The sequence below is a fragment of the Syngnathus acus genome, chromosome 1, assembly GCF_901709675.1.
Source record: "Syngnathus acus chromosome 1, fSynAcu1.2, whole genome shotgun sequence".
NCBI lineage: Eukaryota > Metazoa > Chordata > Actinopteri > Syngnathiformes > Syngnathidae > Syngnathus > Syngnathus acus.
In genome coordinates, this window is record NC_051087.1 from 1752209 (window position 1) to 1778530 (window position 26322).

The 26322-nt window shown below is 46.5% G+C and overlaps 4 protein-coding genes across 13 annotated transcripts; 3 read left to right on the forward strand and 1 right to left on the reverse strand.

The window, feature by feature from the left end:
• Window positions 1–196: 196 nt before the first annotated feature.
• On the forward strand, window positions 197–1582 carry fgfbp2b (fibroblast growth factor binding protein 2b). The gene is made up of 2 exons (XM_037266551.1): window positions 197–1192; window positions 1482–1582. The coding sequence occupies exon 1, from the start codon at window positions 485–487 to the stop codon at window positions 1181–1183; it is 699 nt and encodes a 232-aa protein (XP_037122446.1). The 5' UTR covers window positions 197–484; the 3' UTR covers window positions 1184–1192; window positions 1482–1582.
• A 330-nt stretch (window positions 1583–1912) lies between these two features.
• On the reverse strand, window positions 1913–7396 carry anxa5b (annexin A5b). Of its 2 annotated transcripts, none has more exons than XM_037264616.1 (13): window positions 7242–7396; window positions 7088–7135; window positions 4917–5001; window positions 4537–4631; window positions 4106–4219; window positions 3829–3919; window positions 3577–3656; window positions 3371–3421; window positions 2859–2952; window positions 2698–2793; window positions 2558–2616; window positions 2376–2498; window positions 1913–2235 (listed from the first exon to the last, which is right to left on the reverse strand). In XM_037264616.1, the coding sequence occupies exons 2-13, from the start codon at window positions 7088–7090 to the stop codon at window positions 2173–2175; spliced, it is 954 nt and encodes a 317-aa protein (XP_037120511.1). In that variant the 5' UTR covers window positions 7091–7135; window positions 7242–7396; the 3' UTR covers window positions 1913–2172. The 2 variants fall into 2 exon arrangements, with proteins under 2 accessions (XP_037120511.1, XP_037120588.1); XM_037264693.1 differs by having other exon boundaries at window positions 7216–7343.
• Window positions 7397–7964: 568 nt separating this feature from the next.
• Window positions 7965–10977, forward strand: uchl1 (ubiquitin carboxyl-terminal esterase L1 (ubiquitin thiolesterase)). The gene is made up of 9 exons (XM_037266680.1): window positions 7965–8095; window positions 8195–8206; window positions 8512–8640; window positions 9092–9233; window positions 9364–9449; window positions 9782–9829; window positions 9911–9980; window positions 10181–10239; window positions 10389–10977. Exons 1-9 carry the CDS (start codon window positions 8063–8065, stop codon window positions 10470–10472), a joined length of 663 nt encoding a protein of 220 aa, XP_037122575.1. The 5' UTR covers window positions 7965–8062; the 3' UTR covers window positions 10473–10977.
• A 345-nt stretch (window positions 10978–11322) lies between these two features.
• LOC119124247 (LIM and calponin homology domains-containing protein 1-like) lies at window positions 11323–26173 on the forward strand. Of its 9 annotated transcripts, none has more exons than XM_037254015.1 (32): window positions 11323–11649; window positions 15198–15268; window positions 15399–15468; window positions 15720–15826; window positions 15895–15925; window positions 15985–16095; window positions 16187–16314; window positions 16537–16607; window positions 16756–16960; window positions 17016–17150; window positions 17585–17902; window positions 17976–18230; window positions 19455–19673; window positions 20242–20550; window positions 20628–20882; window positions 21189–21407; window positions 21528–21566; window positions 21978–22107; window positions 22169–22317; window positions 22395–22634; window positions 22706–22946; window positions 23128–23433; window positions 23501–23591; window positions 23660–23685; window positions 23869–23982; window positions 24228–24320; window positions 24392–24557; window positions 24630–24729; window positions 24866–24934; window positions 25001–25109; window positions 25189–25291; window positions 25369–26173. In XM_037254015.1, exons 1-32 carry the CDS (start codon window positions 11554–11556, stop codon window positions 25392–25394), a joined length of 4602 nt encoding a protein of 1533 aa, XP_037109910.1. In that variant the 5' UTR covers window positions 11323–11553; the 3' UTR covers window positions 25395–26173. The 9 variants fall into 9 exon arrangements, with proteins under 9 accessions (XP_037109910.1, XP_037110259.1, XP_037109990.1 ...); XM_037254364.1 differs by having other exon boundaries at window positions 20661–20882; XM_037254095.1 differs by having other exon boundaries at window positions 15985–16092.
• The last annotated feature ends 149 nt before the right edge of the window (window positions 26174–26322 follow it).

Consider the following 26322-nt stretch of genomic DNA (forward strand, 5'->3'; position numbering starts at 1 on the left):
TGGAGCAAAACAAATTGAGATATTACATTGGTGATTTTACGCATGATAAAATGATTTAAAAAAGTACAAAAATTAAATAAGTGCAGAATAAAATTTTTTGATTTTGTACTAAGATTAAGAAAAAAAGTTCAAACATTGTCTTTTTTTTTTTTACATGAGTTCACCTAATTTTTAGTTAGTTAGTTTAGTTAGTCAGTTCTACCTATTTTTTAGTCTAAAATAAAAATTGCAATTTTTTTTGGTCTAAAAACAATTGCAATTTTTTTTTCCACATGAAAAAGTCTTGCGTGTCTGTACCCCCATGACCCCAACACATTCGTTGCCCTCCCCGCACCGCATGTGTAGTGTAGGCGGAGCCAGATATACACCTAAAGAAAGACGTCTTTGTCCATCACGACCTTATAAAGCAGCGCTCGGACCCTCTCTGGCTTCCGCGCACCCTTTCCCACTTCCCGTATACGTCCCGTAAACATCACTTCCAAAGATGTGGGCCCGAGTTCTCGTTCTCGTGATGGCGGTGTGGGCGTGCCGCGCTCAAAGCAACAACGGCGTCAACCAACAGCAGCAGCGTAGCATCTGGGACGAGCCCATCCGCTTCAGCACCAAGAGCAAGGACGCCTGCACCATGGTGGTGTCGGGGGCCTCCGACTACACCCGCCTGCGCGTCTCCTGCAAGGGCCCCGCGGCGCCAAGCGGTGCCCAAGGGCGCGTGTACTACTGCGACTTCCAGGGCAAGCCCAATCTGTGCCGCGCCTACAGTCTTAACCCGCGCCACTACTTCACGCAGATCATGTGGGAGCTGCGCAAACTGAATCACGCCTGCCAGGGCGCCAAACTCTACCGGCCGCCCATGTGTAAGAGGCACCCCGACGAGGTCCAGATGACCTTCCTGTCTGCTTGGCCTCGTGCCGCCAAACCCACCAAACCGGCTGCTGGCTCCACCGCCGCTCAACCCAAACCCGTCGGCACTCAGAAGCCGCAGAGGCCTCAGACCCCCGTCAAGCCCCAGGCGGGCAAAGCCGTCCCGGCCCCCGCCAGGAAGACCACCCCCAAGCCGGCCAAGACCACTGTGAGGCCCTCGACGGATCTGCCTGATTCTAAGGCGTCCCGCTTGGCCACAGAGTACTGCTGGAAGAGCTTCCACGGCATCTGCTCATACGTCATTGGATTGTTCAAGAACTGACGCCGACGGGTGAGTCACCTTTACTACACATTGTCTCTATCTCATAATACCTGTGCCACAATTTTAGAGCTATGTTAATCGCTAGGATTCCTTTACTGATGTGTTGTTGTTAGGCAGACTTCACAGGCAGTATTGAGGCTCCCCATTGGTTAATTAAAACATTTGCAATACAAGAGAAAATAGGGAAGAGAAACTCATAAAGAAGCACTCAGAGTTTATTATATTATTTGACTTTATTTATTGTTTGGGTATTTTGAGTAAAATGACTAATTCATACATCACGCTTCTGTTGTTTCAGGTGGGGGACACCACTGATGGATATGTCACATGACCTCGTCATTCTCAACTGAGTAACCGCTTGAAACGGAGGCAGAATAAAATCAAGAGTTCCACTTTTCATTCAGCTGTGTGTTGTTTTGCCTTCTTGTCACCTTCTTTTTCTTTTTTAAGCAGTTTCCAATCTATCAAACACCTCCTTGTTGCGCATTCAGCAACAACGCGTCTGGCGACTGGCCTGGGAAGTTAACATCGTGAAAGCTTAATTACACGCTGGTCACTTGTTCAGCTGTCAACACACAAAACCACAGAGGTGGCCTGTGTGTTACACAGACTGGCCTACTGACCTGGAAACAATCTGTTATTGTTGGAACATGAGCATAGAAAAATACTACTGCACACTTGAGACTCATATTGCACATCCAAACACAAACCACATGACAAAAAGAATTTGATTGTACTTCATCAATTGAAAAGTTTATTATTGAGTCAACTGTCAAAAACAAACAAGTGCAAACATGGAAATGGGATCAGTCGTAAAATTAGCGGAGCGTCTGTTAACAAGCGGGACGGACATGAAAGTCAAACGTTAGCTACCGTAAAAGATCGGCGAACAGATTTTCAAAAGTAACCGGCGGCTCGTCCGTTTGTGTCACATGCGATGAGTTTGTGTGGTGAGTAACTTTGAACAATCTTGGTTGTTGTTGCCATGGTTACGCGTCATCCCCACCGCAGAGAAGGAGCAAAGCCTTGCGGTAGTCGCCGCTGCTATCACTCTGTACAAACAAAAACAATTTTTGTCACACTATACTAATACATTCAAGTTCAATTTTCAAGCTCTTGTTTATTTTCTTAAAAAAGATATACTCAAATCGTACCAATAGTTGCAAAACAATAACTATGAAGATGTGTGCACCTTGATCATGGAATGGAGGGAGCAGGCAAACATCCTCCGGAATTCTGTTCTGATGTCCAACAAGTCCACTTCGCTGCGAGTGGCCATCACTCGGATCACCGTGTTGTCGTCGGTTCCCGCACCCTGACAACATACAAAAGGTCAGTAACCATATCCGTACATCCAACTATTGTTCGTCATACCTTCATTGCGTAGTACAGAGTCTCGGCAAAATAGGCCGGGACACTCCTGGCACACTTCACTGTAGAGGGAAAGAGAATTTTGTTTGTCTACAAGAATCTTTTATATTAACAATCCTGAACTTGTCTTTCCCCTTCCTTACCAACAGCGAGCAGGAGCTCCCTGAGGCTTCCCGACGTCTCCCTTCTGATGCTCTCCTCCATCTCGTAGCCTGACATCTTCATGTAGGCGTCAAACACTGAAGAAGAAGAAAAAAAAAGTGAGCCGGCGAACGTTGTTTTTGCCGGCCTGCTGCCCACGAACCTTTCCTGAGGTGCTGGGCGCTGCGGTTTCCCAGGATGGTGACAAACGTCTGCTCGTCGGTGCCGAACTTATGCTCGCCCGCCTTGAACAGGACCTACGATGACAACAAAGACATTTTGGGATTTTGAAAAAGACATAACCGAGCGTCTCTAACATGCCCCTCGAGTTAATTCAAAGTAATAAAAAATAGAAACCCAAAATTATTAATTAATTTCAGATAACTAACACACTAATTGGTAATTACTTTCATGTAATTAACACGCTAGCCAAATATTTAGTAACAGCAAAGTAACTGTTTCAAGTTTAAGGGGCCTCGTTAGGAGGCTTTAACCTTAATGCTTCTCTATCGCCACCTACAGGCTATTGCAGGTCATTGCAAGTCTAACCTAACGGATTTTTTTCTCCTCCTTAAATCACGGACGGCTGTTCAATGTTAGGAGGATCGTTTAAACACATTACTATATTCAATCAAGTAATTAATGATGCCATTTTGTCATATTCTCCAGGCTTACCTCAGCATCAGCCTGGATTTTTGCCTCCTGGATGCCAGTCTGCCTGTTGGCCTGTGTGGACAGAATGAAGAGATGAGAAGATAATCTTTCCATGGCTGAATAATACATAACTGCAAATAGCGCATTATTAATGGCAGACAATTTCCATGGGTCAATATTCAAATGGCTCCTGAGAGACTCGATAGATATTAGGAGATGTTGCTGACCTGGAGCAGGATGACCAGGAGCCTCTTGAAATGACCCGAGGTATCTCCTGACACGTCCTCCTCGAGGTCGTCGTCGTACTCTGGTAAAAACATCGACGCGTTATCAACATCCATTTTTGTTACCAGGCTTTTCATCCACAATTTTATGTCGGTAATATGAATCAGAAAATATGAAAAGTCATATTTTGTCACTTTACGTCAAGTACACTGTGATATAGTAGGGGAACACTAAATGTGCTAAAAGCAGGTTACCTTGTCTGTAGGCAGCTACGATGTCCTTCACCTGATGAGCGGTCCTAGAGGCCAGTATCTCCACTAGCACCTTCTCGTCTGTGCCTGCCCCCTAGTGGTCAAAGAGCACACTCACAGTCATGAAGGCCCAAGTAAGTGCTCTTGTTGTGGTCAAGTTTTGATGATTTCTATCTAGATACATTGAGAGGTGGATCCAATCGGCAATGAAGGTAGCAAACTCAAGGTGATGATTTTCAATTTGACGCATGGCAACTTTTGACTGGCTAGTAACTTTTACCTTGATGGCGTTACGGAGTGAAGTGACATCATAGGCAAGGGGTGCCGTCATCAGGGACACAATCAGCGTCTCAAATTTACCGCCCAGCTCTCCCTTCAGGTCTTGGATCAGGTCCTGAAAAGGTCAATTTACACTTTTTTTTTTTTTTTTTTTCTTTTTAAAACAAATGAACACATTCCAAAAGTTTTTTTTTTTAATGAAAAAAAACATGCTAGTTTTTGTGAATAATGTGACAAAATTAAAGTTAAAAAAAAAAAAAAAAAAGTGCTTTTAGGAGTAAAATATATAAATTTATGACAAAAAGGTCATGTTTTCTCAAGAATCGTACAATAGAATATATTACAAGAAAAAAAGAAAAGGTAAAATTTTGCATAAAACTGTCCCAATTCATAGAATTTTTTTTAATTTCACATTAGGTGGCCTCTTCCCACCTTTCCAAAGAGAGTCTTGTAGGCGGCGGTGATCTGTTGACGCTGGGCGTTGTTGCGGGATGTCAGCAGCTGCAGGATGGCTTCCTCGTCGGTTCCTGCGACCATAAAGTACGACACATCATTAACACAACACAGAAAAAAAGACAAATCCTCCCACTCTAACTTCACAAAATGTGGAAAAACAAAGCCCTGTGAATATTTTCCAAACATACTTGAGGCCTGTGCTGCCTCCTGCATTTACTACATTATCTCATAACTTCATTAGAAGCGCGTGTTTCGCTAGGCCGCGTCTCAAATTTCACTCGTGTTTGTCTAGCGAGCGCCGTCGCGGTCGACTGAGGCATCAGGTGACCTCGATGGAATAGCCTTGAGCGTCCTACCCAAGCCTTTCATGGCCTTGTAGAGAACTTCAGCGTCGCTGGTGGCGTTGAAGTTGGCGCTGGCTTTCACGGTTCCGCGGCTGGCCTGCAAACACAACATCGATTATATTTACTTATTTATTCGGTAATATTCTTCCATGGCTTTTCCTTAGTAGGGTGGCGGCTGAGCCTTTGGGCAAACTTGTAATTAAATATCTTCACCATAGAATGAATGTGTGCATTGTTAACATAAAAAAAAAAAAAAAAAAAGCAAGAATGCGTCTTGTGGCAGACAAATTACAGAATCGATGAAAAAGCAAGCACGAGTAGATAACGACTTGCAGATGTGCGCCTCGCAACGCTTTTCCTTTGCCATTCACTCGATCGTTCATACAAAACGGCTCAAAAAGTCACAATTCAATCTTTCGGTAATGGATAACTGCGGATAAGAATGTGCAGAGGGAAGGCAAACTGATCAATATTCTGAAAGACGACGCTGATGCGATCAGAACGGAACGCACGCTCCCTCCCATTGTCAAACATGAGTGACTCAACAGCCGTGTGGCGTCTTGCTCCAAAGGAGGCGAGATGTTTGGAGAGCAGAACCGCAGGAATGTCACTGCAAATATGACGCCAAATCATGTGGAAGGCCACCAAAAAAACAAAAACAAGGGTGCATTTTGTGTTTTTCCAGCCAGGAGGAATTCCAACATGCAGCAGTTCAAATCGAATCAATGTCGGAATTCCTCTCGGGACAAACAACAACGATATCTGGACCAGAGCACAATGGGGGATCGTTGCCACCGGTATGTTGGAGATCGATTAGGAATGTTTTCAATAAGTCATTCACGTCGTCTGCCTTTGCCAAATTTCAAGGTCGCGACCCCAACTTGTTTGTATTGGATCGCAAAAAGTTGACATACACTTCTGTGCTGGCTCGATTACATTGTTGAATAATAGCCATGAATACAGTTAGCAGTTAGCAAATGACTGATAATCAGAAGCAAGTCATGAACCTAAAAAGTGCGAGGCAGACGAGCTTAACACTATCCCACCGTGCTGGCCGTACTCTGCGCGGCTCATTTGAAATTCGATCCGCTCGATGTTTGCAGTACTGTCTGCCTTCTGAGCTTCCCACAAACATCTCGGCATGTGATCGCGAGGAGAAGTGAGGCTATATGAAAACGTTCCGTTTCCTGCCAGTCAAACTTTTGTCCGTACATTCTCCGAGAGCGAGTTGCGACCTGATTTTGTTAACTTTGAAAGGGAAGGGGGGGGTCGGTGGGATTTGGAATGTTCCCTCTACGTAGTATGTACACATAAAGCAGAGCGACCTTATCAGCCCCACGCCTTTTGTTTATGGACTATCCGGTTGCCACGGATACGCTACGAGGGAAGTCCCTGGCTGGCCGCAGACGGCAACCGCACCGTTTGAATGACGTGTCGCGGCTCCACCCTGAAAAGGGAGGCTTCTCCTTTAAGATGGAGGCTGGCTTTTGGACTCCGACTGGAAAAGGGTGTTTTAAAACAGAAAGAGACAGACACCCCACCCAAATGAAGAAAAACATGAGTCACTCAAACTAAACTTTCCTTCCCCAAAAAAGAAGTGCATTTTATGACCATATGACACTTAATCATCCGTGAACTAGTTACCTTAGAACGAGGAAGGAGGCCTGGGCGTACTCAATTTGCAATTACATTTTTAACAACTTTGTTTAATGATAGATGTATTACAAATTACATTTGAGGATATCTTAAGAGTTTTTGGAATTGTCCCTGCTTCCACCCATCCCTGCTTTAAAGGTATCACAAATAGGCAGGATTCTCATGTCTGGGATGAATTAAAACTACAATTGCCAAAGATTCCTCAGTCGTTCCACTAAATTGCAGTTGCACAGAAAACTGGAAAGCCGATGAGTGTCGAATGAATGTTTAGATGTGTGCCAGTAGAGGAGGGGGGGGGGGGGGGGGGGGGAAAGCCGATCAAGTATTATGTAATTTTAAAAAAAGTGGGCGTTGTTTTGTGAAGTCTTGATGCTTTTTTTGCTTTACTATCATGAGTCATAGATTTGCATATATAACGGATCTCGTTTCTTTCACATTATGATGACGTTTTACTACGATGCAGAGTTGAATTAAGTTTTTTATTCAGTGTGGTGTGTAAAGAAAGGAAATGCTGGAAAGTGACTCACCATTTTGACAGGAGTCGGTTGTTGTTGTTTTTTCTACGAGGAAAAGTTCTGTCAAAGGGGAAAAAAAGTCAAAAGCTTAGACTTTAGCAAATAACAGCCAAGGTTTCAGTCCCAGGTCACAGTGCTACCTGCCCGAAGATGAACGTCGCCTTACCGCAGAGATGCAGCTGTCACGCCCGGTGAGTGCACGGAGAGAAGCGGCGAGGTGAAGCGAGAGAGGACGAGAAGGACAAGAAGGACGATAGCCTGAAATCTGCTCGGAAAAACTCTTCTGGGCGTGCGAGTGAGCGGATGCGCCGCACCCCGGTGAGCGCAAAGCACCTTGGGTGATGTAGTCCTCTTCAGGCCGCGGCCAACACGGAAAAAGCGAATGAGTCGATAATGAAGCAGAAAAAGCTGAAGTTGAACCCTCCTTGCTCCTTCAGGGTCATTAAATTATCTCTTTGTGTTTCAGAAAACTTCCATATTAACAGCGATGCTACTTGGTGACTTTTTTGGGCATGGGCCTGAGTCAATTTCTTATCATTAATAATTAATGGTTGGAGGAGTTGGATTTTCTTTCAGTTTATTGTCTTGGCACAGCTCAGTTAAATACAACTGTCTGCGCTTGGCAAACATGTCATGAGGCGTAAATGATCGTGTCTACTAGAAAATATGATTATCTATGATATTGAAGGAATGGCAAAAAATAGCTTGATTCATCGATCATAGCTATCAGTCTTGTTTTATATTTTTTACTCGTTCTGGTTGAACATGTTTATACTAAACTTGCATTTACACTTCTTGCCTGTGCGCAATACTTTTAAAAGGTCAATTAAATCAGTTATTGGCGACAACCAGCCAGTTGGTGAGAACCCACCCCTCTAGAATTCCCCTTAATGGTACGACCCATGTCCTATAAATAAACCCGAATCGAGCGACGTTGGAAAATCATAAAAGTTATCCTGAGACCAACGCCAATTAAACGTTGACAACATGGAGTGGACACCAATGGAAATCAACCCTGAGGTGAATTATAATATCCGCGACCACGTTTAGTTGAGTCTTTCAAGAGGACCCTGAAATAATTAGTTGTTTTCTGTGTGTGCTTGTGTGTTACACTTACAGGTGCTGAACAAGGTGGGTAACAATTTGGAGAGAGAGAAAAACTCGGACGCCGAGTAACGGCGTTTAAATGTTAAGTTTTGACAAAAGCTTCCAAGACATCAATTTAGGGGCCAGTTCGTCGACGGCACGACGCCATACGACGGTATTGTGATGCGAAAATGGTTTTAAATGTCGTTTGTAAAAAGTGTGACTCGACAGCATCCTCCCTCGTGCCACTGTTAGCTTCTCGGCTAGCGATGGGTGTGGTCTGTCTGGACCACTCGCATCATCTTGCCTCTACGTGTCTGTTTAATTTCATTTTTGCTCTTTTTCGCTAGTTAATGAGTAAAGTCGGCGTGGGGGAGGACTGGCGTTTCGTGGACGTCCTCGGCTTGGAGGCCGAGCAGCTGTCTGCCGTCCCGAAGCCGTGTTGTGCCCTCATGCTGCTCTTCCCCATCACCAAGGAGGTAATTTGAGGAAGATGTGAATCAAGAACTGAATTGCAGACTGGTTTTTTTTTGTGGGGGGGGGGGCAATGTTGGGGTGTGGCAGTAATCCGTCCAGCCTGCATGGCCCTGGGGTGTGGTGATGCTGAGCTTGCAGAGATAGCGGATGCTGATTGTAATGGAGATGAGTCATCAGTTGATGTAGGGACCAAAAGGGGATTTAGGGACCAAGCCTGGGGACCAAAAGGGGATTTAGGGACCAAGCCTGGACCCCAACAATGGATGGCTACTTCACCCCCTAAACCCCCGAAATGTGTTGAAAAGGTCTTTCTATGGGCCTGTCATTCAAAACGTTAATCTTTACAATCAATGCAGTCACAATTAGTTTTTTAAATAAATACATATAAAAATGCAACATTCATCAAACAATGAATGTATTTTATGACCGAATGTTTGTTATTTTGTGTCTCAGCATGACTCTTTCAGACAAAAGCAGGCAGATAAAGTGATTCAGGGCTCAGACGCTTACTTCCTGAAGCAGACTGCTACCAATTCCTGCGGCACCATCGCCCTGCTGCACGCGCTGGGAAACAACCAAAGCAAACTCACTTTCGGTAACATTCTAGATTGTGTGGGTTCTTTTTTCTTTTTCTTTTAGGACACCTTAGCAACACTTAGCATGTGGGAAATGAGGCACCCTTTCTAAGTAGATATAGTTTAAAAAAATCTTGTCTTTGTTCTCAGAGAGTGCTTCCATGTTGAAGAAGTTTCTGGATGAAACTGCCAAGATGTCTGCTGATGACCGTGCCAAGCATCTGGACAAAAACAAGGTGAGGAGCATATTTGAAGGCAGCTATGCATATTTTAGATTTTCATATTTAATTATTTTCTTGTTTTTGATCAACTTGAACCAACTATATGCTGTTTCAAAGTTGGTCATCATGGTGGTATTTGGAGGCCTCTTTATTTTAGTATTTCTTTTTTTATGTTCTGTTGCACTTGGGTGTGAATAACGTGACATGTTTATACACGTAGATGCAATTAATGTCCACACGGGGGCGCCACAGATTAGCAGCGCTCTCAATCTTGTTTCTAGATTCTTCTGGGGTCCAAACTAGTTTATTGCCCTTGAGTTGTCCAATTGTAAAATCATTTTCTGCAGGCAATCCATGATGCTCACAATGAGGTTGCTGCACAGGGCCAATGTCGGGTAAGGTAACTTACACGCAGCTTTTTTCCCCCCCAACATTGACAAATGACTCAAACTAATTATTTTTGAAAATTCCCACAGCCAGAAGCAGATAAGGTCAACTTCCACTTTATTGCCTTTGTCAATGTGAATGGACAACTTCTTGAATTTGGTGGGTAAAATACTGCTATTTTGCATTTGCTCAAATAGCGCCCTCAGCTGGCAGTAGATATATTGACTGCAACGTGTGATGCTTACAGGGTAGATATGCATGGCATCTGTAAAGCTATTGAGGGAATTACAAGGAAATGACACACTGATTATTTTTAAAACATTTTTATTCAATTAAGTGTTTACTGTCTTGCTGTTTAGACGGGAAGATGAACGGCCCCCTCGACCACGGCGCCACCAAAGATGAGACCCTTGTAACGGTATGTTATTGTAAACATCATTTTTGATTTGACCTCCTCTTTAAGAGTAAATGCATCTCAAAAGTCTAAGTCAAGGCACCGCTAAACTTGGATTGCCTCTCACATGTACGTCAACCTGTTTGTTTTCCCTCTCGCCAATTTGCGTCCAGGATGCTGCCAAAGTGTGCCGAGGCTTTGTGGAGCGAGGACTCGGCGAAGTTCGCTTCTCCGCCGTGGCGCTGTGTCGTGGTTAAATTATGTAGACCATAAACACTTATCTGCATTTTCTGGTCACTGTCACGCAAGTATTGTGTTCACTCAAAACACACACGAGGTTATACACACCCTATTGTGAACCTTTAGCACAACAGTTCAAGACGAGCAGAAAGTGTTGCTTTCAATCTCCTTAGATGTGAACAAACAAATCCCACTGCTGTTTTTTTTCTCCTTGTACTTTTTTGTTACGCTTGAATGCTTTGCGGACCAATGAGAATGCAAATAGGAGCTGAGTGGAATGCAAAAAACAAACTTTTTTGACTGTTTAGATGACTGCTGCTAATTGGTTGATCTGATGTTCCTCACAGCCTTAATGTAGCTTTAACAATGCGTCTGTTTACATCGAAGACTCAATCTGAAGCATATCAAGAGTGTAATTGAGTTGGTTTGCTTTACTTTGCACAGTTAGTTGTGTGTGTGTTGCAGTGTTAATTGCACTGTTGGTGTGGCAGTTACTGACAAATAAAAAGCTTTTGATGTGTGCTGGTGGTACAAGTGATTATTAAAAAAAAAACAGCAAACACATATCAGTGTTAGACTTTCATTTAATAGGATAGCTGCAGAGCCTGAATATTTGTCAATTAAGGATGTGAATGACACACGGATTTTGGATATTCGTCCGGTCTCCACGTCCTCAATCTAACTCCTGTGAAGTCCTTAGATGCTGTTTTACCGCAGCCATCTTGGTCAGGTATTTAATCATTTATGACTTCTGCATAATATAACTTTCATTTATTCAGTGATTTTTAAAGTCACAAATGTGAAATAATTGCACCGGTACGCCCCCCTCCCCTGCACAGGGCAGATTCCTGCGTGCGCGTCCCCGCCTCCTCGTGCGCGCGCTCGCAGCGCCATTGGTGGAGAACAGCGTCCATCGCCGCCGCGCGCGCCCGCCTCCTGCGCTGGACAAGTATTCTCCTTTTTGGTGGCATCGTGGTTGGTCGTCGCGGGAGGCTGCTCAAGTGCCGTCCCCGCCCGGAACATTGCCCGGAACCGCATCGCAACACTCCTCGAGTGTCCGCCGCCGAGGGTCCCACGCACGGATTGGCCTACCCGACGATGGCCAGCCCGCCTGCGGGTCGCGACGTCCGCCCAGAGTCGGCGGAGGCGAGCCGCCCGGAGCCTGCCTGCCTGGAGGCACAGAAATGGATCGAGGTAAGCGGACTCGACACGAGCCGGGGTTGGGGCACTGGGAGTGGGGTGGTGGTTGAGGGACGTGGATATAAATAAACACCCACTGCACCGGTGCACCGTCACCTGTTCCGTTGGGAGGGTGCGTGAGTGTGTGTGTCGGGTTACAACACGAAAAGTTTGACATCCCCTCACTGACTTATCAAATGATAACGACTCACAAACGGAGTTTTCAAAAAACGGCGTGTTTATTCCACGCCATCACCAGTAACGCCCCCTTATTTCACGGTGGTTGCCATGGTGATGAAACCGGGCCAACGTTCACGCACCAGCAGCATTCGATGAAGATGATGATGATGCGGTGAGATTAGGGTGTATCATCCGCTTTTACTCTTGGTTTATAAATATATATTTATAAAGCTGAGTGGTGAATCATGATGGCAACAGCAGTATGACCTATTTTTTTCCCCCCAAAATATTATTTACAGTAGTCCCTCGTGCAGTTAGTTTGGTTCTATCAGGCAAAAGTTTTTAAAAATTCGGTCCACAATGGCCATCTTTTTAAAATATTTAGTGGAACTGTACTTTCTTCTAAAAGTGGGGACAAATTAACAATAATAAATCAAACTTTCAGATGGATGGCTTTTATTCATTTTTTGCAAGGCATCTATTGCAACTTTCTCCACTTCCTACTTGTTCATGTTCTTAAAAATTCAATCTTTTGCTGTTGTCAGCGATGCCCTCGCTACGGCACTACTGCCTTCACTGAAAACCGTCGAGACTAAGTCATATGCACTAATGGTTCTCTGCATATCTAATATCTAATCCAGCCAGTCCCATCGCAGGCTGGCATGATTGCTGTACATTAGTGCAGAGTGAAGTCTCGGTCTCCTGCTGTGGCGTTTTGTTGTCCTCTGCTTTGGAATTGTGTGCAAGTTTATTTTCAGCATCTTCCAGGCTGCTTCTATTTGCAGTGCTCCTTTTTTTTTCACACTCTCACAGGTGGCGATGACTCAGGGTATGGGCCATGTAACGCTATTCTAAATGTGTGTTAGGCATTGTATGAGACGCTCCTCAGATGGCCTACATTGAGTGACAGCAGACAGCATGGCAACACGGCATGGGCAGACTCTCAGACGTCAGTCTCACTTCCATAAGTGACGGTGTGGCGCCACGTAAATTCCACCCGACAGGAATTCGGCCAAACAAAAACATAACCGCTGCAAATAATAAATTGCAGACTGATGCAGTTCCACTCCAGTCCTGTAGGGAACTGGGGGGGTGGGGGTCACCCCACAAATCCCTGTAATACCACACACACACTCAAACGTGCGCGCCAGATGTCGCAGCCGTCCTCGGTGGCAGATTAACCGAGTCCCAGACAGCACGAGGCGTCTGCAAACAGAAAAAAAAAAAAAGCAACACAGCAACACTGAGTGAAGGAAGCTCTGCGAAAGAATGGTCGCCCGCACACACTTTGGCCTAAGGCGAAGGCTTTTACTGGGCTTTGAATGTCACGTTTGCCTCACGCAGCGTTTAGTACACTGTCACGCGGTCGTTTGATTTACACGGGAAATTCCAGATCTTAATTCAAATGAGAAATTGACCATTTTATTTCCCCCCCGGGGTTCCATAAAAGCGCCTCCCTTTTTTCCAGTTTCACTGACATTTAGTCAAACCCAATCATGCTTTTGCTACCCAACCAGTTTGTTGTTGTTTTTTGCTAGCCTCAATTTTTTTTTTATAAAGCAGTCTAAAGAAATTGCGAACCACATCAAAGTGAATTTGCTAAAAATGGGCCACGAGTGTGCGTAATGCGGCCATGGATGGCCTGAGCATTCAAATCAGCCTCAGAAACCAAGCGAAAGGTCTTGAGGGTATTTCAGCGCCAGTCGCCGAAATCCGAGCCCCTGCGGCCCTCATGGCAAATTACTCCGCTGTGACGCGTTGAATGGCAGCAGCAGCAGCAGCAGCAGCTTCCATTTAAACCCTCGTCATGTGTGTGTGTCTGTGTGTGTGTGTGTGTAAGGGTAAGTGCTAGAAGTAGGCCAAAGTAGCACTGACTTGTCTAGTGCTCTGCTGTATCGCACAAAATGACGATTATGTTATTGTGCTGTATTTTCATCATTCCACGCATCCATTTTTTCCCCCGCCCTCCCACTGATTGTCCTCATTCGGATTAAGGGTGAGCTGGAATTTTTACCAACTGATTTTTGGCAAGAGAAGCAGGTAAAAGCTAACCACCGGTCAACCTCATAAAATCCTCCAATGTCGGATGGTGACATTCATCCGAGGTACATCTTTTTGTGACGTAAATTACAGAGTAGAAAAAATGTCGTCCATTCCTGACGTTGGTCGGTTACTCTGTTTAACTGCACCGTCACACTTTCCGGGTTGGAAATTTGTGCTGACGCAAGTGTTGCGTGCGGATTAGCGGCACTGTTGTCATCAGCAAAGACAACAAAGGGATTATTTCTAGCATCCAGATGCGTGTAGATTTGAGGCTTTAATCTCGCACGATAGCTTCAGTCATCAGAGTGGACGATTTTTGATAAATCAGCATTTTTATACTGCTCTTGGATGGACTGACTGTCAAGTCTCACCTGTTTTCTGAATTCGGTCAGGCACTGTGATGTCGTTTTCACTCGACGAGTTCCAAAATGGCCGCCCTGTGAATTGGCTAAACGCGGGTGTCTTTTGCTGCTTAAAATGTCAATTACTATCAATTCCACATACGATATATTATATATGTAAAATGTATATAATTTATAAAATTATATTTATATCTAAAATTTCTGACTTGAAAAAGGTTAAAGCACCACAACGCAGATGCTAATTAGCGTAAGCATTAAGCTAGCAGACTGAAACCCTCAGTTATAGTTGTTTTCATACACAAAGTGTCATTTTTTGTCTGCTGCTTATTTTTGCGGTAAACTAGGAGTGACCTGATTAAGTCCTTGCATTTAAATATTGCTATCAAAGCTCATCATAAACAATTTTCCCACCCACACTGCGCTCTCATTTTCTTCCCTGCATCCTACATACAAAACACAAGTCAACAAAAGTACACGCTGAGTACCTCGCTGTCTTTTTTGGCCAACTAAATAATGCATGAACATGCTGTTAATGTTTTAAAAGCCCCGAGTCGAAGCAACCATCGCAGATGTGAGCGGGATGAGCGGAAAGATGCCAGACAAAAAAAAAAAAAAAGAGTTGAGAAGAGGATGCCGTCGCCAATGGGAAACATCTGGAAATCTTATATAAGAGGGAAAGGGGAAGCGGACACAATAGGTCATATTTTTATGATTTGCGCACATGCCGGGGCTGACGAGCGACGCCGGCACACACGTGCGCTGCGTTAAAAAGACAGATTGGAAATAATCTAATAAATCATCAAAGTGAGCAAGGACACCGAGGCAGGCAGAGGATGAAGCATATTCAACACCATATGAATTTTGGAAGAGAAAATGTTTTTTATTCATATTTGTATTACGGGCATGAAAATGTATAATCGGGAAAATGATTGTGATTGATTTCGCATCTTCCCTAACTTGCCATTTACTGTTCGACAGGCAGTCACAGGGAAGAGTTTTGGAGACAAGGACTTCCGCAGTGCCTTGGAGAACGGCATCCTGTTATGCGAGTAAGACCGATGACCTCACACAGATGGCCACATCACACACACACACACACACATGCACACACACATCAAGCCCCTCTCTAACCTTGGCTATCTGTTGACCTCCCACCATCCCCATCCCTCCCCCACCCAGGCTTCTGAGTGCAATCAGGCCAGGTCTGGTCAAGAAGATCAACAGACTGCCCACCCCAATTGCTGGCCTGGTAAGGACAAACCCTCGGGCCTCAGGAAAAATCCGCTTAAAAAAAAAAAAGATGTTACTTAAAATTCATATTGAATTATGGTATTTATTTTTATTAATTAATTTATTTAATTTTCATTTTTTAAATTTGATTTGGCATTGTTTTTTGAAGCCTCTAAACATTGCATAAAACGAGACCTTTCGTCTGTTTTTATTTTTGAAATTGTTTTTTAAGTGATTTAAAAAAATAATAAAAAAATTCTCCTCTCCTAGGACAATCTGTCAGTCTTCCTCCGGGGCTGCGAGGAGCTCGGCCTGAAAGGTTCACAGCTCTTTGACCCGGGAGATCTCCAGGACACCTCCATCCGAGCCAACCTCAAGTACAGAAAATAACACATTAAGATTGATTTATTTCGTAAAAGTGTTAAATAATCTTCTCTCCCAACAGGGACTCGGACTGCAGCCGCAAACTGAAAAACGTGAGTTGCATCTTTTTCCACTCGCTGTGAACCTCCAATTCTAATCCTACGTCGTGCAGGTTCTGAACACCGTGTTCTGGCTCGCCAAAGCGGCCGGCGGCTGCGCATCCTACAGCGGACCCACGCTTGACCTCAAGGAATTTGAGGCTCTGCTGGCCAACATGAAGGTGGTGAGTGGGGGAAGACATTCTTTCAAATAGACTGTGCGCAATATAACAAAAAAAATGCAAAGCTCCATTTTTATACTCGTCTTTTGTGTAGGACAGCGACGAGGCGGCTGACGGCTCGCAGAAGCGCAGCGTCCGAGACAGCGGCTACGACTGCTGGGACTCGGAGCGCAGCGATTCACTCTCGCCGCCCAGACACACTCGAGACAACTCACTGGACAGGTCAGACAATCGTAGTTGATTGACAAACAAAGATGGATGCCGCAAAACAGCTACAATTAGCGCACGTCCATCCGTTAGCTTGTTTGCTACAGAGTGTTTCGTGACTAATCCTGCTTCAGCTTTTCCACAATTGTAGCTTGATTGTGAAGTCCAACAATAAGACTGCAGTCATAGTGAGAGCCATTCATTCACGTTGTTAACAGTCCTTTGTTTTATTGACAGTCTGGACTCGTTTGGCTCGCGTTCGCAGCACAGTCCTTCTCCCGATGTGGCCAACCGAGGAAACGTGGAAGGTTTGTTCCCAAAAGAAATATTTATTATATGTAAATTTAAGTTAGACTCGAGAATGTCAAAAAGCTAGCTAGGTCGCTAGGTAGCTAACTAACAAAACAACAAGACGTTATTGACTGTCTGCCCTTCAACGCTTCACAATGGCCTTAGTGTCAGGAAGAGACGGCGACCCTGAGGCGGACGGCGGCAGGAGGCCCGACGTGCAAAAGGACGACATGTCAGCCCGGCGTGCGGCTAGCGGAGAGGCGCGGACCCCCGTCCTCTTCAACCAGTTCCTGCCCAACCGAAGCAACGCCGGCTTCTACGCCCTGAACGCAAAACGCAGACCTCATGCCGAGGACAGAGAGCAGCGCAGGTAATGTGGAATATTTCCAAGTAGACCAACCCCTGGCTAATGCAGCACCAAACAGTCCCGCCGAGGGCAAAAAGAGCGTCACCTGGGCGGGGGATCACCAGAGCCAAAAAGAAATTTGTGAGCGGACCAGGATCGAAAGGTTGGAGAAGGCGGGCATCAAAGCGTTGCCTGCGGCACTTCGCTACGGAAGGTTAGCGCCTGGAGTCCTTGTGCTCGGATCTGGTCTGCTGAGTTGTGAACCCGTGCTACTGGTGCAAAACGATGAGCTGGTTAATGTGATTGGCTAGAGCTGTGGTGTGGGCGGGGCCATGACTAACTGCTTGAGAAGTGCTGACTCGGTGGTTGTGGCAGTGGTGCGCTTTTGTAAGAAACTTAATGGCATTGATTGATTGTTTCTCAAATGTTAGCTAGACAGCGCTAGTTAGTTAACCTCAGTCAAATGCATTTAATTGTTTTGTGAGTAGGCTTTGCTTGCTAGATGAGGTTTGGTTTTCATTTTCGGGTCATCTGGATGGACTAACGGTGTGGGCCAAACAAAATCCGTGCACGTCACTAACGCTTGGCATCACGACGGACCTCTTGGCATCCCTGAAATGACTTGTTGCCATCCCATCTTCAACTCAGCCCTTCCTCCCCTTCCACCTCCCCCACCCCGGAGAGACCAGCTTCCCCCAATATCATCCTCCGTCGGGATAACGACTTTTTGAACTCGCAAAAATCCGCTTGGGACTCGTCCTCGGACAGCGGAGGCGAGGCGGAGGGCCAGAAGGTACCGGACATTCGCAAAGATGACCTGGCTTCCCGACGGGCTCCTCGGGGCCCGGCGGTGCCCAGGGTGCATCCGTTTGTCATGGCGGCACCGCTGCTCGAGTGCAGCAGCAAAGACCACCAACGCTGGGAAGGCATCAGGCGATCCTCTCATAAAACGCTCAAGGACATCAGGTTAGACCGTGTGCGCATGCGTGTGTGGTTTAACCATCGTCGTGCTCATTATTTTATCCCGACGATTGGAAAGCGAGCTTGAGCAAATCCCCGACATCATTACTCGCCAAAAAGAAGACGAAGAGGAGGAGGATGAGCGTGAAGAAGAAGCCGAGGATGCGGCAAGGGTTAAAGCGAAACCCGACAAGCAGATGGACGACCTGGCTCTCAGGCGAGCTCAGACTAGGCCACGCCCACTCTGCCGAGACCGACCAATGAGCTTGACGTCGGCCCCCATGAGCCAAGCTGATGTGCAGAAGTGGGAGAGGCTCAGGATGAGTGAACCCAGGTGCCCCCTCAAACACGCACAGGAAATTATCAATGTGTGTGTGTGTGTGTGTGTGTGTGTGTGTGTGTGTGTGTGTGTGTGTGTGTGTGTGTGTGTGTGTGTGTGTGTGTGTGTGTGTGTGTGTGTGTGTGTGTGTGTGTGTGTGTGCGCGCGTGTGTGTGTGTGTGTGTGTGTGCGCGTGTGTGCGCGTGTGCGCGTGTGCGTGCGCGTGTGCGCGTGTGCGCGTGTGCGTGCGTGTGCGTGCGTGTGCGTGCGTGTGCGTGTGCGTGCGCGCGCGCGTGTGTGCGCGTGCGCGTGCGCGTGCGCGTGTGCGTGCGCGCGCGTGTGCGCGCGTGTGCGCGCGTGTGCGCGCGTGTGCGTGCTAGGACACGGGGTTGCTAGGACCACTCCGCTCAACAACACCATGAAAATTAAAGTCTGGAGAAAGAAAATCGTCGCTCTTTGACCAGTTTGCGTGCGCGCGCATGTCGGGGCGTGTCTTCCAGTTATCCAAAATAAAAGCTGTTAATATAAGTGTATAAAGAAGCGAACCAGTGTAAAAACATCAAAACAGTCCAGTCGAGTGACAAGAAATGCAAAGAAATCGTAAATATAAATCTTTAAAAGCACGCCCCCTAGTGGTTGCTTGTTTTCCCTCGAAAGCAACTTTAAACATCCTTTAGTTCCCCCTCGCTTGGCTCCTTTTCATCACTTTATTTATTCTCCTCATTATTGTGCACTTCATTGCCGTCTGACAGGCTCTGAAAGGGCAGCGAATGTGCCAGTCCTTGGTGTGAACGTGTATATCATTGTGTGTGTGTGTGTGTGTGTGTGTGTGTGCGCGTGTGTGTGTTGCAGAGGGAAAAAAAGAGGCGATTGTTGGCTGTGCTGAGTCTTTTGTTTTTTGTCCTCTTGTCGCTGATGTCATTAGATCGCACAGAGGAGGTTTTGTGCGCCTGAACATCACATGGAGAAAATGGCTAACATGCTAATAGTTGCTACGCAAACATAGACTCCAGCAGATCATATCCCGAGAATAAAAAGTGCTAAAGCGGCCTGATTAGGATTTTAGATCCTGGGATCATGACCTTTTGTTAGTTTGGGACTATTATAAATGAGAATGGGTACAATGCTAACAGTTGCTAGGCTAACACATAGCAAGTTCCTGGACTTCCTCTCTGATTCACTTTATCCTTTTTCTGGAGTTGCTCATTTCTTCTCCACTGTGTGTGTGTGTGTCTGTAGCGAGCCTGACCCGGTCCCCGTTTGTCAGGCTTGTCGGAAGAAAACGTACGCCGGTGGCAGACGGGGTCGTGTCAAGTCGGTGAGGTTCGGGGGCGTGACCGAGATGGGGCGGCCGATAGGCGTGCCCGAGTCGGGGTTGCTAGGACCACTCCGCTCTCAGGCGACGGTTGCCGTGCCGACCATTGGCCTGGGCTCCCTGCTCTCAGAGCGGGAAGGCAGGTACAAACATGGCCGCTTGCACCGGTTTGGACTGAGGCCGATGATACACTAGTTGGCTCGTTAGAGTGCTCGGTAGCAGGCTTTGTATTTAGCAATCTGCATTCGCTCATTTCACATTGTACTCTGTAATCGGGTGGTATTTCAGTCAGCTAAAATGTTAATAGTTTCTTTGTTAGCGTTTGGCAAGATTATAAAAAAGTGCTGTGGCAGTTCTATGAGTATTTTACACCCAGTTTGGTAATTATTACCAATGAGAACTGTTGAGTTGCTAACATGCTAACAGGTGTAGTGCTAACATATCGTAGATAGTAGCCAGAGCCTTCTAGGTGTTATTCAAAAGTTGAAATGCTAACAAGTCAACAGTTGTGATGCTAACATACTGCAAGTACAAAAATTTTGAATTTTACATCCTGCTCTGTGGTCGGGTAATATCATTAATTAAAACTGCTAACATGCTAACGGTTGCGCTGCTAAAATATATCTGTGCCTGTTATCATTTGCGTGCTCAGTTTTGGCTATACGGCATTAGCCCCAACCAGTTTTAGAGCTTTATGTGACACCCTCACAGCCTCACAGATGGAGGACAACCCAGTCAAGTGACCTCACCCGGCTCTCCGGAGGTTCCTCGCTCTCCGGCCGAGCTGGACGCTCGTCTTGCTCAGTATGAGCGCAATTTGAAGGAGGAAGAAGAGGAGGAGGACGAAGAGGAAAGGATACCAGATATTCACAAAGATGACATGATGGCGAGGCGAACTGGAGTGTTCCATAAGCAAAGCGCTTCCTCGGCATCTTACAACCGCTTCTTGCCTCTGCCCGCCTCAAAATACAAGGCCCAGGTTACTGATCCAGGCGCCAAGGAAGTGGACAAAAACATCAGGTGGGAATGTTCGGACGTGTCGACTAACCAGCTCGTCGGTGTGGAATTCAAACATCTCACTGGAAATTTTGTCATAGAGCGGAGGAAGGGATAATTCCCATTGAACGTAGCCCACACAGTCCCGATGAGAGCAAAAATGACGATGATGCAAATGAGCCTCTTGCGAACCCGAAGAAGGACGACATGATGGCTCGCAGGAAGAGATGGATCCAAAAATCCAGTCCGGGCTTCAGGCAGTTTCTACCAGTGCCGGGTGTGCTTAAAAACAACACCGTCCAAAGTTGTGCTACAAAGCAGACAGCCAAGCGTGTGGAAAAAATGGCAAGCGAAAGGTATCTTTCGAGGTTTGCTTGTGGAGCTTGCGTCAAAGTTGCTAACTTGGACTCATATGGAAGCCTGGCAGTGCCAATGTTGAGTAAACATTTTTGAATGGGGTAGCTCGTTCTACCGTATTTGGTTAAAGTCGTCAAATGGATCAGAAAAACGAAGGCTAAATGCTAAAAAGGTAGCCTTTTTTGTTTTTAGCATTTAGCCTACGTTTTACCAAATAAGTTTGGCCGTGGTTTAGCGCTAGCATGTTTGAGACGTGATGACAACCTAGCTTGGATTTGATTGCATTTGTCTTGCTCGGTGCTCAGCGGTGGCCTCCGACCTCTCGAAAACCCGCCCAAGAAGGAGATTGTGGACGAGCAAAAACAGAAGACTGCTAATGTGACAAACGTGGCCTCTTCCCAACTGCGGCTGGATGATGTCCTCCCGCCTAGTGAGGAGGCGGGGTTAGGAAAGGTCAATAAGACGGCGGATCCGCCGACAACAAAAGCATCTTGGGTGGGGGATGATGATCTACCGCCAATGATGTGAGACGCCCTCCCAATTTCTACTGCATGTGTATTTCCATCCGTGTTAAATTGACTTTCCCGTGCCCGAGATGTTCGGCCATCTTGGACCCTCGCGTTCACTTCATTTTGTCCTTCCAGGTTGAGCCGCCGAGTTGCTTTAATGTCCGGGGACGCCGAGTAAGTTTGACGACGCGGATATGGACGACTCTGCATGCTGACAATGACGATTTTATTTGTACAGTTGAACCTCATTTCTGAAAACTGTTTTTTTTTTAATTCATGGGTCAAAGTCAAATATTCGCAATGCGAGACCCAAGGTAAACAAAAAAAAAAATTGAATTTAGTTCCCCTTTAAAAAAAAACTCAGAGGTTCCACTGTATCATGGTTGCTAAAACTAACATGCACTGCTAACCTTTAGCTTTTTCTCTCATTGTTTTATTTACGTATTTAATTCAACTTTGCTAGCTTGGCTCCATTAACAACACTCTTCATTTTTGCAGTTTGTCCTTTTCCTTTGCGCCACGATTCATTCATCACTTGTCTCTTAGTGGTGATCAGTCTTACAAACGTGGACTTTTCCCGTTCAGGAGCGTGAGCATGAGCGACATGGTGGACCAGGACGAGGCGGGACACCTGCCGCAGCTCAGCCTGTCGCGTTACGAGCGCATGCAAGAGCAGTACAACAACTTCCAAGACGAGGACGACCAGTGGCAAAGTGTAAGCGATTCAACGCCATCTTTGCTCGGTTCTGCATAACAAAAAAAAAATGATGCTATAGGACTTGGCTCGTTGGAAGAATCGCCGCCGCTGCGCCTCGCAAGAGCTAATCAAGAAGGAAGAGGAGAGGAAGAGGATGGAGAGGATGAATGGGGAGGCAGGTGACAAGAGGAAGAGCATCAAGACCTACAAGGAGATTGTGGAGGACAAGTAAGTGTCATCCCCTCATAGAATTTGGACTTTTATGGCTTGATGGCTTTGAAAATATCATTTTTTGGTGTTCCCAGGGAGCGGCGAGAGGCGGAGCTGTGCGAGGCGTATCGCAGTGCGGCCACGCCAGAAGAGGCGGCCATGGTCCTGCAACGCTACGCTCTCCGTTTCACCATCAGCGACGCTACGCTGGACTTCCTAAACCTGCCCCGCCCCGCCGCAAACCCCGACGCGACCCACAAAACCGTTTGTGAAGACTCCGAGCCAGAATCAACACGGCGGAAGACGTGTGAAGACTTACGCAGGAGGGCGGAAAAGTAAGATGTTCAAATTGCCAGCCCCTCCCCCACCTGTGTACTCATCGAGTCACGCCACTTTCCTCCTCCAGAGATCCTCCAACCTCAGAACCTCCGCCATCCCCGAAAAGCCACCAACCTCCGGCTCCAGCGTCTCCCAGCAAACCAGAAGCAGCGACCAAAGCAGTTGCAGAACCCCGACCTAAACCTCCAAAACCTAAACCCTCTCCAAAGCCCGCGCTTCCCTCGACGCTGCCGCCACCGCCCGTCAAACCCGTCCCCCTGCTGGCGGCCAAGCCTTATCGCCAGCCGAGCAGCACACACGGAGTCAAGGTAAGGAAATGAGAGCTTGGAGACACAGCAGTGCTTCAAAACCTTATGCATGAGATTATTACAGCGCCATCTAGTGGATTTGCTCAGGCACTGCTGCACCTCCCCTTAATACAAAATAGCCACTGCTCAACCACTGGCTCCCATTTTAATTTGTCTGTGTGTCTGTCTGTCTGTCATTAAGATGGACGGCCTGGTGCGTGTCAATGGCGACACGGAAACTTCGCCGCTGCGTTCGCCGTCCGAGAAGAAGCTCCTGGTCACACAAGCCGAGAAGGAGATATCTTCTACGTCGGAGACGCGAGACACGTCGCCTCCTCCCCAGCCGGCGACGGCTTCCTCGTCTTCCTCATCCTCCTCGGCTTCCTCGTCCTCCACCATCAGCTCGCTGTTCAGCGGGAGGAACTGCGTCACCAAGACCACCATCGTTACCGAACTCACTCAGACGCTGGTGGAGCCGGACGCCGCCGACATCCACGGCCACAGCCAGGTGACTTCCTGTATATGTCCACTCGCAGAATGTAAACATCTCACTATAATTTGGATTTGACTTTCAGGTGACCGTTGAGAAACCGGCAGAGGGAAAGCCGTCTCTGTCGTCGTCATCATCGACTTCGATAACCAGCACGCATTGTCCCAGTGTTTCGGGTATGACGCCAAAGAGTCGGGTAACAATGTCGGGCGGCAAAATGACCGTGTGTGTTTTTCCTCCGCAGAAGGCCAAGACGAGAGCAGTATGAGCGTGAGTTCACTCCTCAACTTGTCGCCCTTCGCTCCGCTTCTCCTTCATCCGTCAATCGGACCTCCTGTTTTGTTCAGCCCTCGTCCACTTGTCCTCTGACCTTTCCTCTCTTTCCGTCCTTTTGCTGTCTCGACATGCGTGTGTGTGTCTTTGTGTGTGCGTGTGATTGTGGGGTGGGGGTAGATTGAGACCCCCATGTTGAACTTGGCTAAGCGTGTTAATCACTGGGTCTGGGACCCCAATGAGGAGCGTAAGCGCGTGGAAAGGTGGCAGCAGGAGCAGGAGCGCTTCCTAAAGGTACCCCGGTGGTCATTTGTGTGTGTGTGGGAGGGGGGGCTGTTGCCATGGTTACTAATTGATCATGGATCATTTAGTTATACTCAAGGGACACCTAATTAGGTACACCCATCCATTCATTTTAGCAATTGTTTGACTTTTTGAATGACCAAACATCTCCAGCATGCTCTCATTTATCATCTTGCACTTGATGATTTTGTTTTTGATCGGAGTGACGCTGACTCTGACCTCGTGCTGCTCAAAAGGAGCAGTACCAGAAGGAGCAGGAGAAGCTGAAGAAGGAGTGGGAGAAAGCGCAACTGGAAGTACAGGAGGAGGAACGCAAGCACAATGAAGAGGTACGGCCTGATGGAGAACTTTGCACGCCTGCTAAAAAGAAATCCTCAAACAACTTCACGCGCTTCTTCAGGAGAGGAAGATCTTGGAGGAGACTGTAGCGCCCCTCAGTCCCTGCGTGAGGACTACGTCGCCACCTGCTGGTGACAAAACAACGAGCATCCCCCTGCAACAAAACGGCCACAAAGACACCAAAGGAAGTGAAGAGCAGCATGCGTCCAGGCTGCAATTTTTGCAAGGTGAGACTCATTTTCAGCTTTGGATCAAAAACATCCAAACAAGTTCCACTTTAATTTGTGTGCGTCTTTTAGACGCCGTCTACGATTCCAAGCCAGCCAAGAAGTCGGTAATGTGGAAGACGGCCTCTTTGGACCGGAACACACAAGCAAACGCACCGCACGGCGTAAAAAGGTATTTTCCAACTGTGTGTAAATGTTTTTACAAACATGAATTCATTATCTCGCAAAACTTGCAAAGTCAGAATCCAGCCAGCCGCTTCATATGCAATGGCGCAAATGAAATGAGCACACTCGTGTTTTGACAACAGGTGCGATTCCCACGATGGCATCGCCGGAACGCAGCAGCCATCTTCACCCTTGCCTCCGTCGCCCAGCAGGTAGGAAAACAGACCCGTGTGCAAACCATGACAAGTGTTAGAAGATGTTTGTGTGGCGTACTGCAGGTGCGTTAGCGGAAAGAGGCAATGCTCCGGTTGTTCTCAGCCGCTGGGAAAAGGAGCAGCGATGATCATCGAAACGCTCGGGCTCTACTTCCACATGCAGTGTTTCAAAGTGCGTACAACAATGTGTGTTTTTTTTTTAAACATACTGTACAATGACAATAATATAAGTTCACAAAACTTGTGTTCAGTGCGGCTTGTGTGAGGGGCAGCTTGGCGATGCCACCACTGGGACGGACGTGAGGATCCGTAATGGGCTGCTGAGCTGTCACCACTGCTACTTGGCAACCAGAGGTGATTGTGTACAATCATTTTTGCCACTAGAGGGCAGCAGCGGATTTCACAACTGCTGTTTTTATTTTTGTTTACAGGCCAAGGACAACCCACCACACTATGATGATCTGACGGCCCCCTCCCGACAAACAATCCTCATCATATAACTTGACTCAAATATCTATGAGAATTCCAAACATACTCCATAGTGTGTTTGTAAGCATGACCAGCATATTTATGACTAGACAAGCACAATAAATCAACTGGAATAACACGTATAGTGACACCTCCACAATATTACGATATAGTGTGGGTTCACTGTACTAAAACTGGAATAATACACAGTATACATTACAAGACTGTAACTTTCTTTTACGTAGTTAGCGTGACCATTTTAATGCCTTACCTTCTCTCCCATCTTTGTTTTTACACTTTTGCATGAACATAAGTTATTGCAAGTATGAGTTTGTCATTTAAGTTTGTCGTACGTCTTCGTCCATATGCATGTTGGCTTTGAGCTCTTTTCCCTTTAAGCCGTTTCAACCAGTGCCTTAATTCAGTGTGTGTGTGTGGGGGGGGCGGATTACACATGGACCTCAAAATGTGTGTGTGTGTGTGTGTGTTGTGACATGAAGTGAAAAATTCCATACCAGCAAGCAAAGCGAGTGGATCAGCCTCTTGTGCATCCTGTTCTCTCTTATAGAGCGTAAACCAATGACACGTATGTAATACCTGCTGCTTCCCTCTTGATTATTTTCTAACAGCATTTCATAACATCCTATCATGCGCTCTTCAACACAAGTGTTGCCTCCATTTCATCTGGCCGAGGAATGCCCTGCTCGCCGTATTTTATAGCCACTGTATGTTTGTCAATAAAGATGTCAAAAAAAAGGTTGTCCTTAATTTCATGTCTGATTTCTTTTTTTTTTTTTTGTACAGCACTTTGTATGCAGCTGTGGTAGTTTTGAAAGTGCTCTAGAAATAAAGTTGAGTTGAGTTCATATGATTTTAGAAGCGACGGTGTTTGGACGAGGCACGATTATTGTATAAGT